Source organism: Sphaeramia orbicularis, chromosome 5, assembly GCF_902148855.1.
Source record: "Sphaeramia orbicularis chromosome 5, fSphaOr1.1, whole genome shotgun sequence".
NCBI lineage: Eukaryota > Metazoa > Chordata > Actinopteri > Kurtiformes > Apogonidae > Sphaeramia > Sphaeramia orbicularis.
Window position 1 is genome coordinate 48,322,739 of NC_043961.1, and position 20,866 is coordinate 48,343,604.

The following is a 20,866-nucleotide window of genomic DNA, read 5'->3' on the forward strand; positions in this document are numbered from 1 at the left end:
TTTTTACGCTTAAGGGTTGCCATTTTATCAGTTTTTATCCGATTTTCTTCAAATTTGGAGGATTGCAAGATCTAGTAATAAGATGGCCAAGGAAACATTTTGGGAATGGTTTTGGGGGTATCTTTTTGCAATACTGATTAATATCTGATGCAGATATACTCGTACACCTTGATTTTGATCAGGCCGATTGCTGTGTCTTTGCTCTGAATTTGCAAACCATTGGACCAATCCAAGAGTCAAACTGAAGCAGATCCAGATGTACAGTTTGTCCATGTGTAATACCACTGATGGCCACTAGAGCAGCATGCATCCATAGATTTACATTTTATTGGAATTATCTAGAAAAACATAAAGTTAATATTTTTTTCCAGGAGTCATTCTGGTTTCATAGATTCTCCAGTAAATTCTGAGTCCATCTTAAATTATTAGTTCAATAATAACACTTTAGGCCATGCTGGGCTATGATTGACAGCTCCCTTGTCTTGTCCTCTGAATCATAGCTTGAGAATTTGTTCAGTTGTCGTGAATAAGTAATGCTTACAAGATCATAAAATCACTCTGTCAGTGCTTGATGAAGTTTAATTTAACATGAGTGAGCTAGCATTTAGCATTAGCTTACCCATGACCCCTGGGGCTCCTGTAGTTTTGACTCAAAAGTAGAAACTGCAGACTTTGAAACTGCAGTTTAGAAACTAACACATGAACTCCATTCATTTATTATACAGATATTTACAACTACCTTCAGATTAATTGGTGACTATGAAGTTGTTCATTTGTTTTAAGTCATATGGCTGGTCTACTGTCTACTGTATGTAATAAATGAAAAATTCTAAAATATCAAATTATTTCATTTATTCTTCCTTACTGATGAGATTGAGGCAAACGATCAGTGCATTACACTGTGTGACCAACCACTAAATAAACTCTAACTGTAAATATAATCAAAGGCTAAACAGTTACTTATATATTTCTCTGTTGTCTTCATTCTGTTGATGTAATAGCGCGTTGTCCCTCTATTTTCCAACTCTGTTACATCATGCGCATAGGACTGATGAGGTGTATTCTATAATGTCAGTCAGACCCTGTGGAGCCATGCAGGAGAACCAGAATGTAAACATAACCCGTACCCTACACACAGCTTTGAGCTTTGTTTTAATTAGAACATGTGCCCTGTTTCCAATTACCTGCAAGGCTCCTCAAACATGGAGCAAAATTCACATAAATGCACTGAAGGTTTTATAGGCGACTTTTTTTTCTTTTCTTTTTTTCTTTTTTTTGTGAAGAAACGATCAGAACCATTGTTGTGACTTGTGTTCTTCTTTCTTTTTTCTTTTTTACTTCAGTACACATTTTTCCCTGCTTTGCTTGTGTTACTGTGTATTCTCCCGTGCCACCCTTGAGTTTGGTAGAACAAAGCCTTGTTTTTTTTATTCATGTTTATGTTCATATTTTCTTTTTTATTAAGATGTTTTCAGAGCTTGCATGCTATACAGCGTTTTTTTTTTTTAATTCCCACAGGCATTTGCTTTATAGTGCAAGATCAATGCGGTATTTGCGCTGTGTTATTCCTCAAGGTGACTACATGTTAAAGCTGCCCCAGAAACACAAAAGAACATTTTTCTTGTTTTTGTTTTTTAAGATTAAGATCAATTTTCAGTATTTGCAGCGTTGGGGAGGAACTGTGATAATGGGTTGGGTAGAAAGGAGGAGAGACCTTAGTTTCCTTTAATTGAGTCTGCTGGAGTTGTGTAAGAGTGAAAGGTCAAAGATAGAAAGAAAAGAACACTGTCACTTTGTTTAAATGCCTTGTTTTGATATGAAACTTCTCATATAGGCCAACTTTTTTAGTAAGCATCTGTTTCTTTGTCCTTTCTTTCTGCTTTTTACAGACAGGTTTTTTTTCTTTTAATTTGTCACTTGTGTTAAAGCTTAGGTTTGTCTCCTTTGCTACTCTCTTCCTTTTCACCCTCCTCATCCCATCTCTCTCCTCTTTTTTTATTTCACATTTGTTTCCTCCTCCTCCTCCTCCTCGTCTCACCAGTCGTCTTTCGGTCGTAGGGGTAATCACTCCTTTCAGTGTCAGCAGGGTGCGGAGTTATTGTCTCCTGTAATTAACTGGTTATCAAACAAGAACATTTCATTAAGGTACAATTAGGGGCTAATTCAGGCGGGACACCTCTGTGTCAGGATTACGATGGAGGCATATGCTCTCCCCTTGCAGCTTTGTTATTTTTAATTCATACTGACCTGCAGCCTCTGACGGCTTAAATTGCTAATGAATCCACTCACTTTGGAATAATTAGACATCCTTAGGCATGGTAATTTATTTAAAAGTATCCGTCGTTGCGCGAATCATTAGCTGTGTTAAATTAATTTGAAATTAAAGCTGCTGGGAGTAGTTTGGGGTTCATTAAAGAGGCAGCTATGACTCTATCAATATTTAAGGGGTATCGGGTAAGGTTGTCACTTTTCTTAAAAACTGCGATTCTTTTCATAATGGGGAATATCTTATTTTATTGGTAAAATCAATGTATTATGTATTAAATTTGGATTCTGCATCTACTAATTGAATCTGCACTTGCACTGAGAATGTCTTAAAATATAAAATGAAAGAGGAATAATAATAACATTGTAAACAGGGATGAGTGAGAGGATAAACATCAGCTGTTTGAGCAAGAGATTGTATCCGTCCTCATCCCCATTTGTTTGCCGTTCCGTGTGTATGTGTGTTTGTTTATTGACGGTATGTGTTAGCAGCTGCCAGCCTATGTGCATTTGGCGACACATGAATGCTTAATGGTTATTCTACCCCACCTCTTTGAAAGAAATGACCCCGTCCATGGAGTCTCTCACTGAGGATCAGTAATTACCCGCTGCTTTCACACACATATACACTCAGACACACACTCTCTCAGCTCCGGTGAGAAGATCTGAGTCTTCTTCGTCAATTTAAGGGTGGACTTTTTGCTACTTGTTTTTCCCACATCAAACAGGCAGTGGCAGCTATAAGGAGCCCATGAGTGACATGCAATGACATGAAGTCCATTTCCATGTCTTAATGCATCATTTGAGGTTCATTCGGGACGTTTGAGATTGGATGCTGTTTTGATTTCTTTTATTTATTTGTTTATTTATTTATTTATTTTCGTGTTTGAGTGATTTGAAGGGACCGCCACTCTGATTAGAAGACCGATTACAGCAAGAATAGAGGAAGAGAGTGCGTGGCAATTTACAGAATGAAAAAGCACTTCACAGTCCTCATTTAACTGTAATATATTTAATTTTACATGTTCACATTATTGCACTTCTGCCTCAGTATTTTCATCATTAAACAGATGGTCAGATCTCTTTAAACAGTGCAATAAACACATCTGATGTGTTTTCATCACTGCCACACAATGATTCCCAAATTCTCATCCCCACAGGGTCATTTTAGCCTTTTGACATCACCTTGTAATCAAACATTGTCGTTGTTGTTGTGTTTGCTCCTGCAGAGCTACAAGAGGAAAACAGAAGCTGCTAAGAAGGAGTACCTGAAAGCCCTGGCCGCCTACAGAGCCAGTCTGGTTTCCAAGGTAACCAGGGGGTCACGTCTTTGATATACATGGGTCAGTGGCGATATAAGGGATGATAAATTAGACAGAGAATTCCTCTCACTCTTATTCCACGGAAAGGGAGCGCTTTCTGCACGGAGTGGTTTGTGCATACATGTGTGTTTGTGTGTGTGTAGGTGTGTGTATGTGTGTGTGTGTGTGTATGTGTGCTTAGAGGAGAACAGCGAAAATTAGGCCTCAAACACACCTGATTTGTAACCTGGGGAGAAATGAAAAGTAACAGAATGTGTGCTTGTGTGTGCACTCATCAGTGTGCACATGTAGAACTAGATGCAGACATTACCTATCATTTGCCATCCCTGTGGTGTTTCTGTCCTCTCCGTGGGTCTGTAATGTTCTGGCTGAGGTTTCCCCACACCTACTCCTCTGTCTGTGCTGCAGGTTACTCCAGTTTCCTACACACAAAGAGAAATCATCTACATATGCTGAATTTCCAGTTCTGAAATATATTTGCAAACAGGCTAAAAACATATAGTGTTGGTCATAAAGTTGGAAAAAATATTTTCACCTCATCTCATGAAATGATTGTGACAATGTGATTTATTCTTGATAGATAAAGTGTAACGACTCAGTATGTAATCATTGCACCTTTGAAGGCGATTACTGCTGTGTATAAATAGGAATAAAAAGAGGAATGTGTCTGAAAATAAAATTAATCCAGCTTTATGAACAACAGTGTAAATAACGAAAATATATATGAAACCTAAAAATATAGGTGTACATTAATACATTTTAACCCTTTCATGCATAGTGGTCACTTCAGTGGACAGCTATTCTACAGCTGTTCTCTTGTATATTCATGGATTTTATTGTTTTAGTTCCATATCAGCCAACACAGTGGACACCTATGCTTCATCTCATACAATGCAATTCATACCATTTCTGTAACTTGACTGTTCTTGTTAAACCTGATCTGCACTAACATGTTTGAGAGTAAATCAATTGCTTGTTATTGTTATTGGACTGTAGAGTTGTTTTTTTGTGCATATTATCTCCAAAAAGTGAGTAATAAGTAATATTAGAGTATGTTAAAATGTGACAAACACCAGATTAACAGCATTTTTTTAAAAAAATAATTTCATAGTTTTCACTCAGTATATCAGTAAATACATGTTTCTTTGTTTCAAAAATTGAATGCATGATGTCCAGCTGAGTGGATATTAAGTCCATGAAAAATAGGTGCATAAAAAAATTTTCATTCACATTGTTTTTTTATGCCTAAAAACACTCAGGGAAAAATATCTTGATTAGGGTCAAAAAACAGTGTTCAAAATCTCTCTCACGGGACATTTTAGAGACAATTTGACCCACATTGTTACTTTTAAGTTCATTTTTGCTTTAGTTGGACCATAAGGGATCATCCAAAACAAGGAGCTATTTTATATTGAAATAAATGTTGTAAATGTTAAAATGTCAATCAATTAAAGTTTGCACTCTGATGGGACATTACTGTGTTTTGACCCATTAAGGTTCTCATAATTCATGCATGAAAGGGTTAATTATATACATATAAATTTTCTATAATAATTAATTCTCCTATGTAATACCTATGTAATAGGTTACGCATTATTACTAGTCACTAGTTACAATTGTAATTACTTCATCAAACTATTGTATTGTAACTTATTACAGTTTTTTTTCCTTCTTTTTTTTTTCAAACCAATGTTTTAAAGTGGCCGTTAAAGCATTATTTTAACCCAAGCGTAGGACCATCAGAGCTCAGAAAATATGGTTGAATTTGCAGAATTGATGAATATGCATACATATTTACATTTCACCCCTTTGTAATCACTGGTATTTTCATTAATGTCCCATAATTTAATTACAGTGCATTTTTTTTTCCTCAGTAACTATAACTGACTACATCTGTATTTACTGCATAATTACATTTTGTATATATATTATTATGTTACATATACCCCCTCACACTGGTTACAAACATAGATTTCATATTTCATATATCCAGGATGTATGTATGTGACAGTAATAAATCACCTTATGGCTAACATAAATATATGTATATCAGTTTTCATACACTTTCATACTGTATGTTATATATACCATTTCCACATGGGTAAACCTGAAACTTGAACATTTTTCTTTTCATGCTGATATCAGAATAAACATTCCCAATAAATAAGGAAAGATCCAGGTGGTCACTGATAAGTAGTTGCTCATTTTCATATATATTTGTATCATATTGATTCACAGCACAGAAATACCTTATTCTTCATGAGTATAATCTAGAACTACTAGACCTTAAAATAAGTTTTCTGTCACTAAACTCTTATTTACTGTAAGTCAATGCATGAATTATGATCATTACATGCTTCTTTTTTTAATATGGTTCCTCTCTTCTATTATAGTGCTTAAAAACATGGGTTATTCTTATCTAATCAAATATAAATCTACAGGCATTAATACTCAAAATAAGTTTTTCCATGTATATGTTTCCTATTCTACAATGAGGTCATACTTCTAACTAATAGACTAGCAGTTAATAAGTGTTGAACGACATTGAATTTCTTATTTACTATTAAAAGGCAGGAACTAGGAGGTCATTGGTGGAAAACTGTTAGTGAATGGCCCAGTAGTTGAAGAATATGACACTGCAGAAGGGGGCAGTAATAACCGCTTTATAATGACTAATAAAGAGACAAAATATTCATCTATAGTAATAACTAATAGTTAATGGTGAATATGTGTTCATCAGTTTCCTAAAGGCTTCATTAATACGACTCTTTCAACTTGTTTGACATCCGCAAAGCTTCTACATGAGTTACCACAATACAGAGAAAACGTTCATGTGTTCAGTCTGTTGGTGCTGTGCTTCCACTTCACTGTGTCTGCATTGTGTTTTTTTAACACAACTCTAAATTGCATTAGCATATACCAGGCTCCTCCCCCTCGCCGCCCTCATCCTCCCTCCCCACACTCCCTCTTGCAGCTTCCACACTTCCTCTCATGCTCATGGGCCGAAAACAAGCACCTTGATTAAGGCATGAATAGTTAATTCATCAGCCTCTTCACTGTGGCATACTTTCAACTAAAGACTATTCTCATCTCTTGTCTTTGGTGCAATTAGACATTCATGTCAGAGCTCCTATACAGAGGCCTGATTGATACTATATGTTGGTAGATTGCCAGTCAAAAAACTGACTGACAAAAATAAACTTGCAACACACACACATACACACAACCCCACCCTCCTCCAGCATCCATTCAAGACCAGCCAATGTGAATGCACGGCTGAATCTCATGATTCAACGCTCGACTCTCTTTTTTTTAATTACCAATGAAGGAGTCTTTTCAAAGTGAATTGGGGTGGGTGGAATTGGAGGTAATTGGAGCATCATTTAGAGGATTCACATCCTCAGCGTGCACCTGTTGCCTTTTGTTTTGTGCTGCATGCCAGTTTGTTTGGGAGAAGAAGAAAAAAAAGCTAAGTTTGATTGCTACCCACTGTATGCCTCAGCACTTATGTGGAGTTCATCTGAATTAAAAACATCCAAGTGCAGAGAGTGATTAAATGAGCTGTGCTATTCAGGAAATTCCACACGTTTAACAGTTTTCATAAATGTTCTAATTATCGTAACATATATCCTGTACATTAAACCCTAATTAATATTCAGTCTATTTACAGCAATACATCATCTTACACTTTTGACTGGAAATAAATAAGGTGCACCACATCCCACTCCAGCCCTCACTCTCCTCCCAGTACCCCATTTCTTCTGTATTTCATTTTCCACTTAACCCTGGAAATATGTCTGTCCCTCACTTTCCCTCGTCCTGCCGTCCTATTTCATTGATTATTTCAGGGGTGCAGAGGGATGGATGTGAGCCATTACTAAATAGCGGACCACCACACATCACTCCGGCAAGCCTGACAGTTAATGAGAAACACTGGATGTATTTCATACATACGCCACCTCATGAAAGACAGGGAGACAGAAAGACCTGCAGAATAAATGCGTGGGTGGGTGTCGAGTCACGCAGCATCAACAGGGGTTTGTTTGGAATAAATAAGGAGAAGAAGGGAGCGGTGATCATGGGTGAGGTTACCCTGAACCCAACAAATCTGTGGTTAGTTCTGTAGTTAGGAAATGATATGTAATTAGTGTGAACTGTTCAGTAATACAATGTATGATTTCATCTTCACATCAAACAAAGCTGTCAACAGATATATGTATTGTGCTGAATATACAGCATAAAAACAACTGTTTACAGTTTTGGCCTTTAGTGGTATTATGGGATGTAAGCATCCAAACACTAGCTATCAATGCTAAATACTTCAGCTTCGGAGTAGATTAACAAAGAGGGTTGCTCAGGGCGTCTTTAATAACACATTTAATTGGGATGTTTACCATTGTCATCACTTGTCAATCCATTTTCCAGTACATGCTCAGGAGATGAAGAGAAAAGTAGACAAAAATGGTCTACTGATATATGATATAAACAAATGTAACCCTATGCCAGGTTGCCACGTGTACTGTTTTCATTGCATTCAGGAACATTAAAATCAGCCATAGAGGTTGGATGAGTTAATGCCCCTCCACACAAGGACACACTGAGATTGATTTTTTTATTACGGTGTGTACTCTTTAGTGAAATGTCCTCGAGTTTGGTTGGATGCTCATGAAAAACATGAGTTTTGCTTTAGAAATGGAACCTTTTTTGTCTTTGTAAATATCGCATTTTTAATGAAGTGTAATGAAACGTGACCACTGTGTCTTTGCTTTACAGTGTGAAAATGCATCACAAAAATCTCCAAATGAACACTGACTGAACTAACACTAACCATCTCCTAAATGAGTTTTGTTCAAATATTTTTATGTCAAGTTCTAGTGTGTTCATTAGTTTTGTCTTCTGCTTCTCTAGTCATATAATGATCCCGTGGAGACAAAAAGTGCCCAAACAAGCCAGGCTTCTCCACACATGATGCCAGCCAACCCACCACTGTACAGCGTGCCACCTCCCCCTCAGCCGTCGTCGCCCTACCTGGGGCCCGGGGCCTTCCCTCTCACCGACCTGCAGAGCTACACAGGACACGCCCCTCGCCACACCCTGTCGCAGACGCTCAGCCAATCACAGATGCTGCCCAGCATTAGTGCCTCTCCCCCTTCCTCTTTCCAGATCAGCCCACCCCTTCACCCCCACCAGCAGCTCTCCCTGCACCAGAGCTCGCTCCTCAACCAGCCTATCCGCATGCAGCAGGTCCAGTCCCAGCCAATCATCTCTCACCAGATGGGGCTGCAGGCCTCTCTCCACTCCCCCCCTCCTGGGCAGCAGGTAACCGAGTGACTCCCTGTCATGTGGAATACATTTAACGCCCTATACCAGGGGTGTTAAACTCATTTTAGTTCAAGGGCCACATTCAGCTAAATTTGATCTGAAGTGGGCCGAACCAGTAAAATAATATAAATAATAGGATAAGAACTTAGAAATAATGTCAACTCCAAAGTTTTCTCTATGTTTTTGAGTGAAAAAAGTAAAATTCCATTCTGAAAATGTTTACCTCTACAAACTGTACTTGAATATAACATGAGCAAATATGAACAACCTGAAAATTCTTAAGAAAAATCATTGCAATTTCAACAATACTATGCCTCAGTTTATCATTTATACATGTGCATCACAACTTACAGATCACAGTAGATCTACAAATACACACAACATTTAACAGACAGAATATTGGTGAAATTCCACATTCTTCTCTTAAGAGATTTTCATATTTGTTCAGGTTATTCACATTTTTTTGTAAAAGGCTAGTCTGTAAATGTAAACATTTTTGTGTAATTTGACTTTTTTTTTTTTTTTTTTTTTTTTACAATGAAACAAAGAGGAAATATTGCAGTTTTCATTATTTATAGGTTATTATGATAGTGTTTTACTGGTTTGATCCACTTTAGATTGAATTGAGCTAAAATTATTTTAACATCCTTGATTATTAATTTCTTCAGTGTAATTTTTGCACTTCACAACTTCATCCCAAGGGACCAGACCCTTTGGCGGGCTGGATTTGGCTCCTGGGCTGCATCTTTGACGCACTTTACTTTAGCTAACATTTATTTATTTAGTGATTTATTCCAAACATGCAATGAAATTTAACATATATGCACTAGCAAAACATACATAACTAGAAGCACTCGGAGAGCGCAGACCTCCGCCAAGGCTGATCAGTGCCCCCCCCGTGGGCCCCCCCACCCCCGATCACCACCAAAATTTAATCATTTCTTCCTTATCCCATTTCCAACAAACCCTGAAAATTTCATCCAAATCTGTCCATAACTTTTTGAGTTATGTTGCACACTAACGGACAGACAAGCAAACAGACAAACAAACAAACAAACCCTGGCAAAAACATAACCTCCTTGGCGGAGGTAATAATACAAATATCAAGAATCATAACAATCTTAGGCAGAAGAAAAGCACTATAGTTCCATTTACATGCCCGAAAAGGGGTGGGAAGAAGTGCAATTTATTTAATCCCACCCCCTCTCCCTACAATATTATTAATAATGTATGTCCCTCTTCCTTTTATGTTACTCTTCTATATTTATATATCTATTCACACACACACACAAACACACACACACTCATTCATCCATATACACATATATACGTTTATACATATACACAACACACAAATACACATAGAATCTATTACCAATGCCTTTCTTAGTTGTGCTGGCGAATAAATAAACAAATAATAACTAACTCAAGGAAGTAAATATATACATAAACAACAGTGAACATATGGTGACAATTAATAACCCTCATTCCTATGTCTAATAACTGTCTTGTATTTTTTGTTTTCCTTCAGGGTTTTTCCCACCTCCAGTCAGAGTATCAGAAGAGCATCGGAGGTTCCCAGTCTCCAGGAGCCCCTGGACCTGGTCCGGGCCCTGGAGTGCCTCAGAGCCATGACTGGGACAGTGAATACTGCAATCGGGAGTGTGGCAACCACTGCAGGTCAGCAGGAAAAGACAAGACTGTACTGTTTTATGTGCTTCCCACAGTATGTTTTACGCTGAATTTCTGTAAATCACTGACACTTGAATGACGTGATCCACACACACAGGTTTACTTTAAGACTAATTCATTTGCCACAAGAAAATCAAAACTTGACAATGTTATAAATACCAGTATTTACAGGCCTTAAATTAGGATTCTTTCAGAAATAAGCATATAGCCACATGTCAGACATCTCCCACAGCTTTCTGAATGTAAGTGTTGAAAATTGTCAGCTCCATACCAGCGAGACACGGCAGACAGCTGGAGAGGTAATGGTGAGATAATAGAGCCTGTCATGTGTTTGTCAGACAGCAGTAAAAAAACAGATGTTCCTAGCACAAGTTTTCACTGTTATTGTACTAAACGCTTTGGCAGGCTGTTCAGTCCTGCAGAACTGTAAGATACGGTCCAACGTGCTAGTGGTCTTAAAAACCATAAAATCTTTAATTATTCACAGGTGTTGATTAGAAGGTAGCACTGTATGAGGCTGTTACATTTGCATACCACGTTTCCTCTCATTCACTGTTTACCTCGGCTGCAGGAGGTACCATGCCTGTATTTAGAAGAGGCTTGTATCCCATCGATACGTGTAATTGGCCATATTTTGCGTTTTGCATGCTATCTGTTTGTCACTCTAGTAACTAATACTCCCTGTAGTTGTTCCAAATTAAATGCTTTCCAGTGCTAAATTTCACAAACTTAGGCTCAAAATGAGACATAGAGCTGTTTATTGGATCATAAATTGTCAGTGTAGAATATCTACATTAATACACTGTTGCCCATAGAGTTGGAATAATTTTGGTTTCAGACACATTCCTCTTTTTATTCCTATTTATACTTATTGCTAATCAGCTTTGACTAGGTGCAATGATTACATACTGAGTCCCAGTTTTATCTATCAAGAACAAGTTATCATTTCATGAGAGGAGGTAAAAATATTTAATTCTACCTTTATGGGCAACAGTCTATGTTATGTGAATTAATTATCCTTATTAAAATACAAGAAAAGTTGATCAATCTAAACCTTACCAAAACATGACATGCAAAGGACAGGAATAGCAGCAAAGATTCTAACAAAGTAAAAAAAAAAAAAAAAAGGTGTAAAATGCAAGAAATGACAGAAGCATTATAGTAGACAAGATGAAAATAATGTCAAAAAATATAAAAGATGTGAGGTGAAAAAGATAAAAATCATAAACGACAGAAAGACAGATAAAAAAAAAAAAACTAAAATATGACAAGAATAACAAAAAATAAAACATGAGGGAAAAATGACAAAAAAGACATGAGATAAAAATTACATAAAAGCCATAACAAGATGAAAATTATGTAAAAGATGGAAATGATGAAAAAGACATAACCTGACAAAAAAGTTACAATGAAAGGATAACAACTACATAAAAAATGAAGAATTGAAAAAGGTTCCTGAAACAGAAAGATGCTCAGACAAGTCATAAAAGTCATTCCGTTGTATTTTTTAATACTTGCCTGTGATCTCGCTCTGTGACTGACCTATAACGTTCTAGCAAAGTGCTTTTATTCAACATATTTTATCAGTGGGAGTTTCAGTAAAACTTTAGACATCAAAGCAAATATTTTTTTGCATATTTTTGTACATTTGGGTCCAAAATTTGATCTTTTGGGTCTTGAGTTAAAAAAGTTAGAGAGTCACTGTTCTTGTGTCTTGGTGGAAAGAAGTCATGATTTTTTTTTTTTTTTAGGCGCTTGGGCCGAGAAATATGACAATAATACTGATCAGAAAAAGTATTGCAAATGGCTTGATTATAATGGTAACTTTATTACATTTAACCCTTTCATGCACACTGGTCACTACAGTGGGCAGTTATTCTACAGCTGTTCTCTTGTATATTCATGGATTTTGTTGTTTTAGGTCTGTATCAGCCGACACAGTGGACGCTCATGCATCATCCCATAATACACTGACATTCATACCGTTACTATAACCTGATCTGCACTAACATGTTTGAGCAGAAATCAATTGCTTGTTATTGTTATTAGACTGTAATTAGCAGTTTTTTGTTTTTTTGTTTTTAGGGATGTAACGATTGCCGGTATAACGATAAACAGCGGAAAAATAATATTACTGTTTAAATTCTAATTATCATGATAACCGTGTTTGATTACCGCACTTTTAGGGGAGAAAACGCCCATGTAAAGATTTGCTTTTATGTCAAATATTTGAGTATAGTTTTAATTTATTACAATTTTAATTGTATATACCTAATATTTGGAACCAATATTCACTTTTAAAGTCTTTGAAAAAGTTCATAAAACATCTTTGTGTTATTTATGCAATAAAGTATATACATTTTTCAAGTCGGATTTTATAATATTTTGTGTTTTTTGTCCTTTTGTGTTGATATAGTAGGTTAAAGTGAAAAACAATAGATAGATGACATAGATGAAGTTGTGCTGGAAAAAAAAGATCCCAAACATGGGTACAGTAACCATTTGTTTACATAGTATATAAAGGCAAAATCAAAAGGACTGAAAAACGGACAAAATAGGCTCAGACCACTAAGGGTTAATATTTGAATGTTTCTGCCAAGAGAAAGTGCATTGTGACAATTATTTTATTTTTTTTGTTTTGTTTTGTGTTTTTTTAAATACAACTTGGTTCAGTGATTTCAGTGTGTGTACTAGTTCTTTTTAAACATTTTGAGCACAATTTCAACAATACTGTGATAATAATGATAACCGTGATAGTTCTGGTCACAATAACCATGATATGAAATTTTCATATTGTTACATCCCTATTTGTTTTGCATATTATCTCCATAAGAGTATGTGAAAATATGAGAAAACATCAGATTAACTGCTTTAAAAATGTTTTTATTTCATAGTTTTCATACAGTATATCAGTAAATATGTTTCTTTACATGGTGTCCAGCTGAGTGGACATTTTTGCAACTCCATGAAAAATATGTTCATTAAAAAAAAATTCAATCACTTTGTTTTTTTAATGCCTAGAGGAATAAAAAACACTCAGGAAAAAAAATCTTGATTAAGGCTTTCATTATTCATGCATGAAAGGGTTAAACATAAGAAATGGATACCACCTCCAGCCACACATCTGGCTTCTTCCACCTTTCTTCTCCGCTGTATCTTTGTTTTCTAACCTCTAACTGCGCTGTTTGTCTTTTTCTTCTGCAGTGGCAGCATGATAGGCAGGGACAAGCCACTCTACCTCACCTGAAACTGAAGACCATGCTCTCTCTACAAATACGACACCGAGGAGTCTACTCTCAACCCCCCTTCACACCCACCCCCACCCCCTTACCCCCACCCCCCACCTCCTCTGCATCCGTCATACCCTACACCCTTTTACCCTCCTCTGATGCACATACATACATACATACATCGCACACTCAGCATATAATGACATACATTTACACACACATACACACCACCACCACCACCTTTTTTGTCAGTGTAATCCTTATTTCTCTCAGTTTCTAGACAAATTTGTGACCAGAGTTTTTTGACTAGATGACTACTGTCTGTACCACTTAATGTATTAGCAGTCCTCTTGCTGTTTAAATTTGCCAAGCACTTATAAAGACCCCCCCACCCCACCTTTTACCCCCAAACCCCCACTCCATCCTTTGCGCTCCCACTCCCTGAGTTGTGTGTCTGTGCCCACTCTGACTTACACTGGGCTATAGAACACTCCTCTTCTGTGTCACCGTCGAAGTCCCCTCAGGGACCCCATTCAGCTTTAATTAGAATGAAAAGGAAAAAAAAAAATACTCTTCTTCTTTAATCATTTTTAATTTCCTGTTGTGTTTTTTTTTGCCCTTTATGTTATTGTTGTTGTTTTATTTATTTCTGGCTTGCAAAATCCATTTTTCTTTTCCTTTTTTTTGCCATTAAGTGTTTGGCCCTGTACTGTAGAGAAATATTAACTTCAAGTAGGTTCAGTGCAGGCCTTGACGTTTGCAGTAGCTTTGCTTAAGGGCCTGCGAATTATTGCGAAAAGCGCGGGTGGGGAAGAGACGACAAAACAAAAAAAGATTCATTTTTTAATATTTAAGACCTGTTGAGGTCTGCTGAGCTGTCACAGTGTGATTGTAAATATCACTTTTATGGGATCAAATTGGGAATTAAAAGTCCAGATAGATTTGTTTCTTCTTTAATATTACATGTAAGTCATTCTGTGTGTATGTGTGTGTGTGTGTGTGTGTGTGTGTGTGTGTGTGTGTGTGTGTCTGGACGGTCGAATGTACCCCATTCATGGCATGTGTGTGTGTGTGTGTGTGTAGGTGTGTGTGTGTGTGTGCAGCTTGTACGTATGTGCACAGACACACACACTCGGCGTACAAGCGTGTTTCAGTGTTGGAGTGTTGAGTCTTTCTCGTGAATTTTAACAGCCCTGTGCAGCTGGATTTCAGAGGAGTATTTCACACTCTCATTCTTGCATTAAATCTGTGCTCACTGGTGTGTTTTTTCCAATAAAGTTCAATCTAAAACTGAATACACAATATGTGTCCTGCAGATCATTAAATGGAAAGAGCCAGGTGAGAGATAGAGAGGGAACAGATAGAAAGAGAGAAAGAAACGGTGTGAGATAAAATGAGATATAATGTTGCAGGTGAAGAAAAGATATAGCCTCAAAACACACCCTCCCCCCCTCCTCCTCCTTCTTTTTCTTATTTTGTCTGACCATAAATGTCAATTTTGTCTCCTCAACATGCAGAAGTAATGAAATATGTGAATGAAACCATCACATCACGGTGATTTTTCTAAGTTTCTAGTTGGTGTTTGGTTGTTCTGAGCTCATCTTTTTAACTTTTGCGTGATTAACAGAAATGCATTTTGCTGACAAAGACATCTGTTTTTATTTCTTTACTGTAGCATAATTCAAGTTTTAGTTGTTATAAAACTATAACATTTTAAGTTGTGTAAAAACCTGCCAATTGTAGTTATTTTATTTGTAAAGCCAGTAATGATAAATATTTTAATGGTTATCAATATACTGTTTTTTGCTAGTTGCCCATCAGCCATTTGACAGGTTTTTTTCTTATTTATGAAAGAGATTAGATCACTTTTGCTTCTTTCGATGGAGGTGTATTTTTATTGTTACTTTACCGTTTTTTTTTTTGTTGTTGTTTTGTTTTGTTTTTTTGCTTTCATTTGATAAAATGATTATGATCACAATGATGATTATCTCTTTGGGTTTTTTTTTTTTGTTTGTTTTTTTACATTTGGGGTGCTGCTTCTTTCTTTCCTTGCCAGCAGCATCTGTTTGTGTCACAATGCTTCTTTTATTTCCAACCTGCATAATAAAAAAAAAGTTTAAAAGTGATAATGTCTAATGGCTTTTTTCACTCCAGATTTTTGCATTGCTTGTTGTCTCCGTCTCTAATGAGACAATCACACCTTTTTTAAAAGGAAGTGATAATCATAATTTTTAAAGATACATCCACACCCCCCCTCACTGACTTACTGTACCTTACAGTGTATTTGCACTTTAGAGGGTCACGTTTGTATCCTATTTTTATTTTTAGCTGCAGGCTCCAATGGCATTAGCTAATTAGCCATGGATACAGAGTACACCAGCCAGAGTGGATATTGCCAGTAAACTATCTTAACAAACAAGAGAGCAGATGCGAGAAGACGTTTGCTTTGCTTGTGAAAGTGGTGCATCGTAGGCGTCTAGTGTGAGATAAAGAGAACAGAGAAATGCAATGTGCACACAAACTCAGGCAACCGTCCAAGTACTGATTTTACCCCAATTGCACACAAGTCTTCTCAGAGACTTTTGGAAAGAGAGAGAGAGAGCTGGAGAGACAGAAACTGTCATGATCTCTCCATTCAATGTTTTATTCATTTTATGTCTGCTTACCGTCTCGTCTTCAGTCAGATTGAATTGGCAAATAGATCATTATTGGACAATTGGAAAATCTGCCAGTTTGTGATATGACACATATATATATGAAAATCACAGCCATACATTCTTAATGCGTTTCCAGATACAAGAGGTTTTGGGTGCAACCATGCAGACCTGTGTCTGCGCCTGTTGTGTTTTTTTAGTTTTTTTTTTTTTTTTTTTTTTTTTTTTTATCTCCTTCAGTGTTTGAGTATGTATATCTGACAATAGGTGATGAAGGAGGTTTGGGTTTTTTATGCGTTTGGGTGGTGCCTTCTCTCTCTAGCTGTGGTATATTTATGCATACACTTTATTTCTTTCATATTTTGCACAAAATATTTTCCCTTTGCTCCATATTCTTTCTTCCTCCAGTAGCTGTGCTGGTAGTTATCGTCTGTAGCTGTATTGTAGTAAATACTTCAAGACGACAATATCAATTTGACACTTCTGTCAGTGCCCCTTAATCCCATTCCTTGTCTCAGAGTCAGTCATGAGGCCAACAGAAAATGAAAAGCTACAATTTATGGAGGAGCATGCCACTGAGAAGTAGTGAATGCAGTGGTTTGAGGTTTCCATTAGTAATAGCACATTTTTAGGAGTTTGGAGCATTAACCAAGTGTTTTATTAAGAGTTTATTTCATAATGAAACACATAGGTAGCAAAATTCAATGCAGTGTTTGAATCAGCATCTCACAATCCATTATTCTGATGAAACGATCATCAGGAAAACTGAGCAGTTAAAGGCAGAAGGATTTTCATGTTGTACAACACACTGATCATGTTTGCAGATTATTAAAAAAGAAGTCTAACTTCACTCTCTGACCTTAGACGACAGTGGAAAATTTCCACACAGTGTTCTATAAGATCTTCACTGTTGAGATCTTTTTTTTTATTCTTTTTTTTTTTTTTTTTTTTTGGCAACTTGTGGTGGAAAAATGCATGTCTTTGTTCTTCATGTGAACATGGATGTGCATATGATTAATCCAACCACATGAGAAATCTACCAGTCCAGAGCATCTCTGTCCTTTGGGTTAGTGGAGAAGGTCAGTGCTGTGGTTGAACTACAGGCACTATGAGCCTCTCACAGACCAGTCACTGCAGCAAACACACAAAATGTTTCAGTTGCAACTCCGGTGCTGTGGTGGAGCAACAACAGCAGGAAATGTGGGTGGTTTTAACAAGAAATGGGTTTCGCTTTGTCTTCAGCATCAGTTAAGGTTACTTTTTTGCTGATGGCTTTGAAATAGTACTTTTTTTAATTTCATATTTTTTACTATATTGCTACATATTTTGTTAACTACGAATAAATAATTCGCAGATTCAAACATTTTATGTAACAATTGTAACCTGGTTGAAAAATACATGAGCAAGTAACAATGGCTCATGGATAAATAAATGTATGTAAGTAAATAAATAAATAAATAGAATTGAATTGAACTGAACTGAATTGAACTGAATTAAGATGAATTGAATTGAATTGAATTGAATTGAAGTGAATTGAACTGAATTGAATTGAACTGAATTTTACTTTGTACAATATCTCTTTTTGTGGTTAAAAAAATAAATGAATACCATTTGTTATGACATTGTGTTGCAGCTTGTGTACTAAAACACAGATCCGGTGATGACATACAACATAGAAGACATCAGGCAAAAAGCACATTTGTGGTTTCACACCTTTAGATACATATATAACGCAACACAAATGTCATGTCAGCTTGGACAACCACTGAAAGGCGGCCTGTGGCGGTCAAACTTAGACCATCACCTGTTTTGTCGATATTGTAAATAACTAAATGTGCAGATTGGCTACATTACCATTCAAAACCAGCAATGAAATTTTGTACTTCTAAAATCCCCCTCAGACTCACAGTGAAACCTCAGGTGATGATGAAGCTCTTTTAATGACTAGATTAGACCAAATTAGAGTCTCTCAGTATCGATTTGATAACATTTCCTCACACTCCATGGGGTGAGGTTATTTTACTGTTTACTGCTGGTTCATTTTTTGTGTTTTGGTTTTGTAACTCCCCTTGTTCTGAGACAATCTTATTTCTCTTGTTAGTATTTACATCATCTGTACATTTATAGATGTTTTAAGCTATTAACACTTGTTCATTACTAATCAGTTTACTTTTAGATTAACATTTTACTGTAACTTTATTATTATTGCATGTTAAAGGGGGAGTTTTTGAAACAGAAGCCAGGCTGCTACTAAAGCTATTTCATTACATTAATAGTACTGTGCAAAAGTTCTAATGTTATGTAAAGTTCTAATGACCACACATATGCATTTTTCAGTTTCTGTATGAAGATGTAATCTGGATAAATGGGAAGTACAAACAGCAGTAAAAACAAAAGTTTCAGGGGGGAAAAAAAAAACATCTTCTAAAAACCAAAGTGCTAGAATTTAGTATGAACTCCATTTACACTTATCTTGTTTTTAACCATTAATTTTCTGATGTTTTATTCCAGGCTTCATTCAACACCTGAGATGTTTCTAATTGTTTGTACTGCTTCGTGTCATGGGGTCAGGGGTGACACTAAATAGTAACTTTAACCTTTAGAACCCATTTAGTTCAGTTTTTTGTGCGTCTTTTCTTGTTGCATCTGAAGAACAAATAATGAGAAATAAATATGTATGCTCATTTCAACCCTGCAAAAACCACAAACCCAGATGTGGTCGAGGATTTTTGCACAGTTTTTGCAAACCTTTATAATCATTTCTGTTAGGATAGCATTCCTTGTACTGTAATAATGTTCTTCTCCAAGTAGCACTTTCTGTTGTCTTACACGTACATTAAAGTAGATTTGATACAAAAAATTAAAAGCAAACTGCACTTTCTTCCTTTTCTTTGCAAATTTCTTTGCTCAAATCAGTGAAGACATCTATAATAGACATGTTCACTTCTTGTAAAATGAAAATGAATATAATGTGATATTTCACGTGTTGCTGTTTACCCATAGCTGATTTTCTCAAGCTGATATTGCACTTTCGATCTATATGAATATGTGAAAATCGTGGTTGAGAGCTTTAAACAAATGGTGGCCGGAAGAGAGACTTGTTTGATAAGAAGTGTCTCTGTGTGTGTGTCTCACCTTTAGCTGTGGGCTGCATGGGGCAGGAGCCCACATCCCTGTTGAAAAACCACTGTGCTCACTGACTAAGAGGTAAAATAATAGTGCCTCACATTTCCACATCTCAGCAATTCTTTAAGTCTTGACTTGAAGTGGAGATGAGTCAGATTGAGAACCGTGCACTTAACTATTTTCTCATCACCCCTGCTGCTGTCTGTGAAAGTCGGGTCTTTTTTTATACACTGGATCACCTTAAACTGGAGCCACAAAAAGCAGGACCAGCCGTATGCAGTCATTTCAGATGTTTGTTAAACACTGCAGCTGCTCTATTTGAGCAATATCGCCCACACATGCTGCACCTTAGATCCTCCAATAATTGCATGTTGGAGAGAGTGTTAGAGAGAAATGGTTGTGTTAGTATAATAAGGTTCTGGTCCAGATGTTTGGGATTAAGGGCTTGTTATGAAAATACAATATAGTTACTCGGGAAGTTAGGTATTCAGCTCTGTCATGCACATGGCATGTAACACTAAATTGGCTTGAAGATGAGATTGGGAAAGGATTCAGCTGAATATAGTGCAACATGTTGGCATGTTGTATAAGAGGCAGACCTAGCATTTGGGTGGAAAAAAAAAGGTTCATGTTCTTAAAATCAGCACCATAGCAACCAAGCTGTGGCAAAAGCTTTGCCAACATACAGTAAATATAACTTCACAATACATTTCAATCAGTTAATCCTTGCCTTTTCATTGCAGTTATGTTTTATTTATTTATCAGACGTCAAACACTTAAGAGATCATTTCTGAAATATGAAACAATATTTACCTAGTGATTGGATTATGGATAAAAGACATAGACCATTGACACGTTTTCTCTAACCACTGATAGCAGGATATTAGCTCATGTTAATTATATTGTAGTAGCTACAATTGCAAAAGTTTTAGGCAACAACTTGGTTTGACATTTTAACAAGACTATAATGATATATTAAATGTATAATGTACTGTATAATTAATGTAAATGCATTTCACAGTCTCAGAACAGCATTAACGACATGAATTAAAGGAAAAAAAACAAACCAAAAAACAAACATATAAAACTATCCAGTGTTTAGAGTGGCCTTTATATGTATTTACGTCTTGAAATCTTCTGTACGGACATTATGAAGTTTATTGAACTTTTCCTCTAGTGTTTTACACCAGGTTTCCCTCAACACATGTCCGATATTTCTTACTGTTTGGGACAAAGATCAAACTAAATCGGTGTT

The 20,866-nt window shown here is 36.4% G+C and overlaps 1 protein-coding gene across 3 annotated transcripts in view; it reads left to right on the forward strand.

Moving 5' to 3' along the window:
* Window positions 1-15,957, forward strand: part of tox2 (TOX high mobility group box family member 2) — a 127,757-nt gene extending 111,800 nt beyond the window's left edge. For 2 of the 3 annotated variants that reach the window (XM_030133940.1, XM_030133941.1), the window contains 4 exons: window positions 3,495-3,575; window positions 8,496-8,906; window positions 10,441-10,589; window positions 13,806-15,957. In XM_030133940.1, the coding sequence (XP_029989800.1) occupies window positions 3,495-3,575; window positions 8,496-8,906; window positions 10,441-10,589; window positions 13,806-13,848 (684 nt within the window). In that variant the 3' untranslated portion in view covers window positions 13,849-15,957. The remainder of the gene's footprint in view (window positions 1-3,494; window positions 3,576-8,495; window positions 8,907-10,440; window positions 10,590-13,805) is intronic. The other variant, XR_003935419.1, reaches the window with a different exon arrangement.
* Window positions 15,958-20,866: the final 4,909 nt, after the last annotated feature.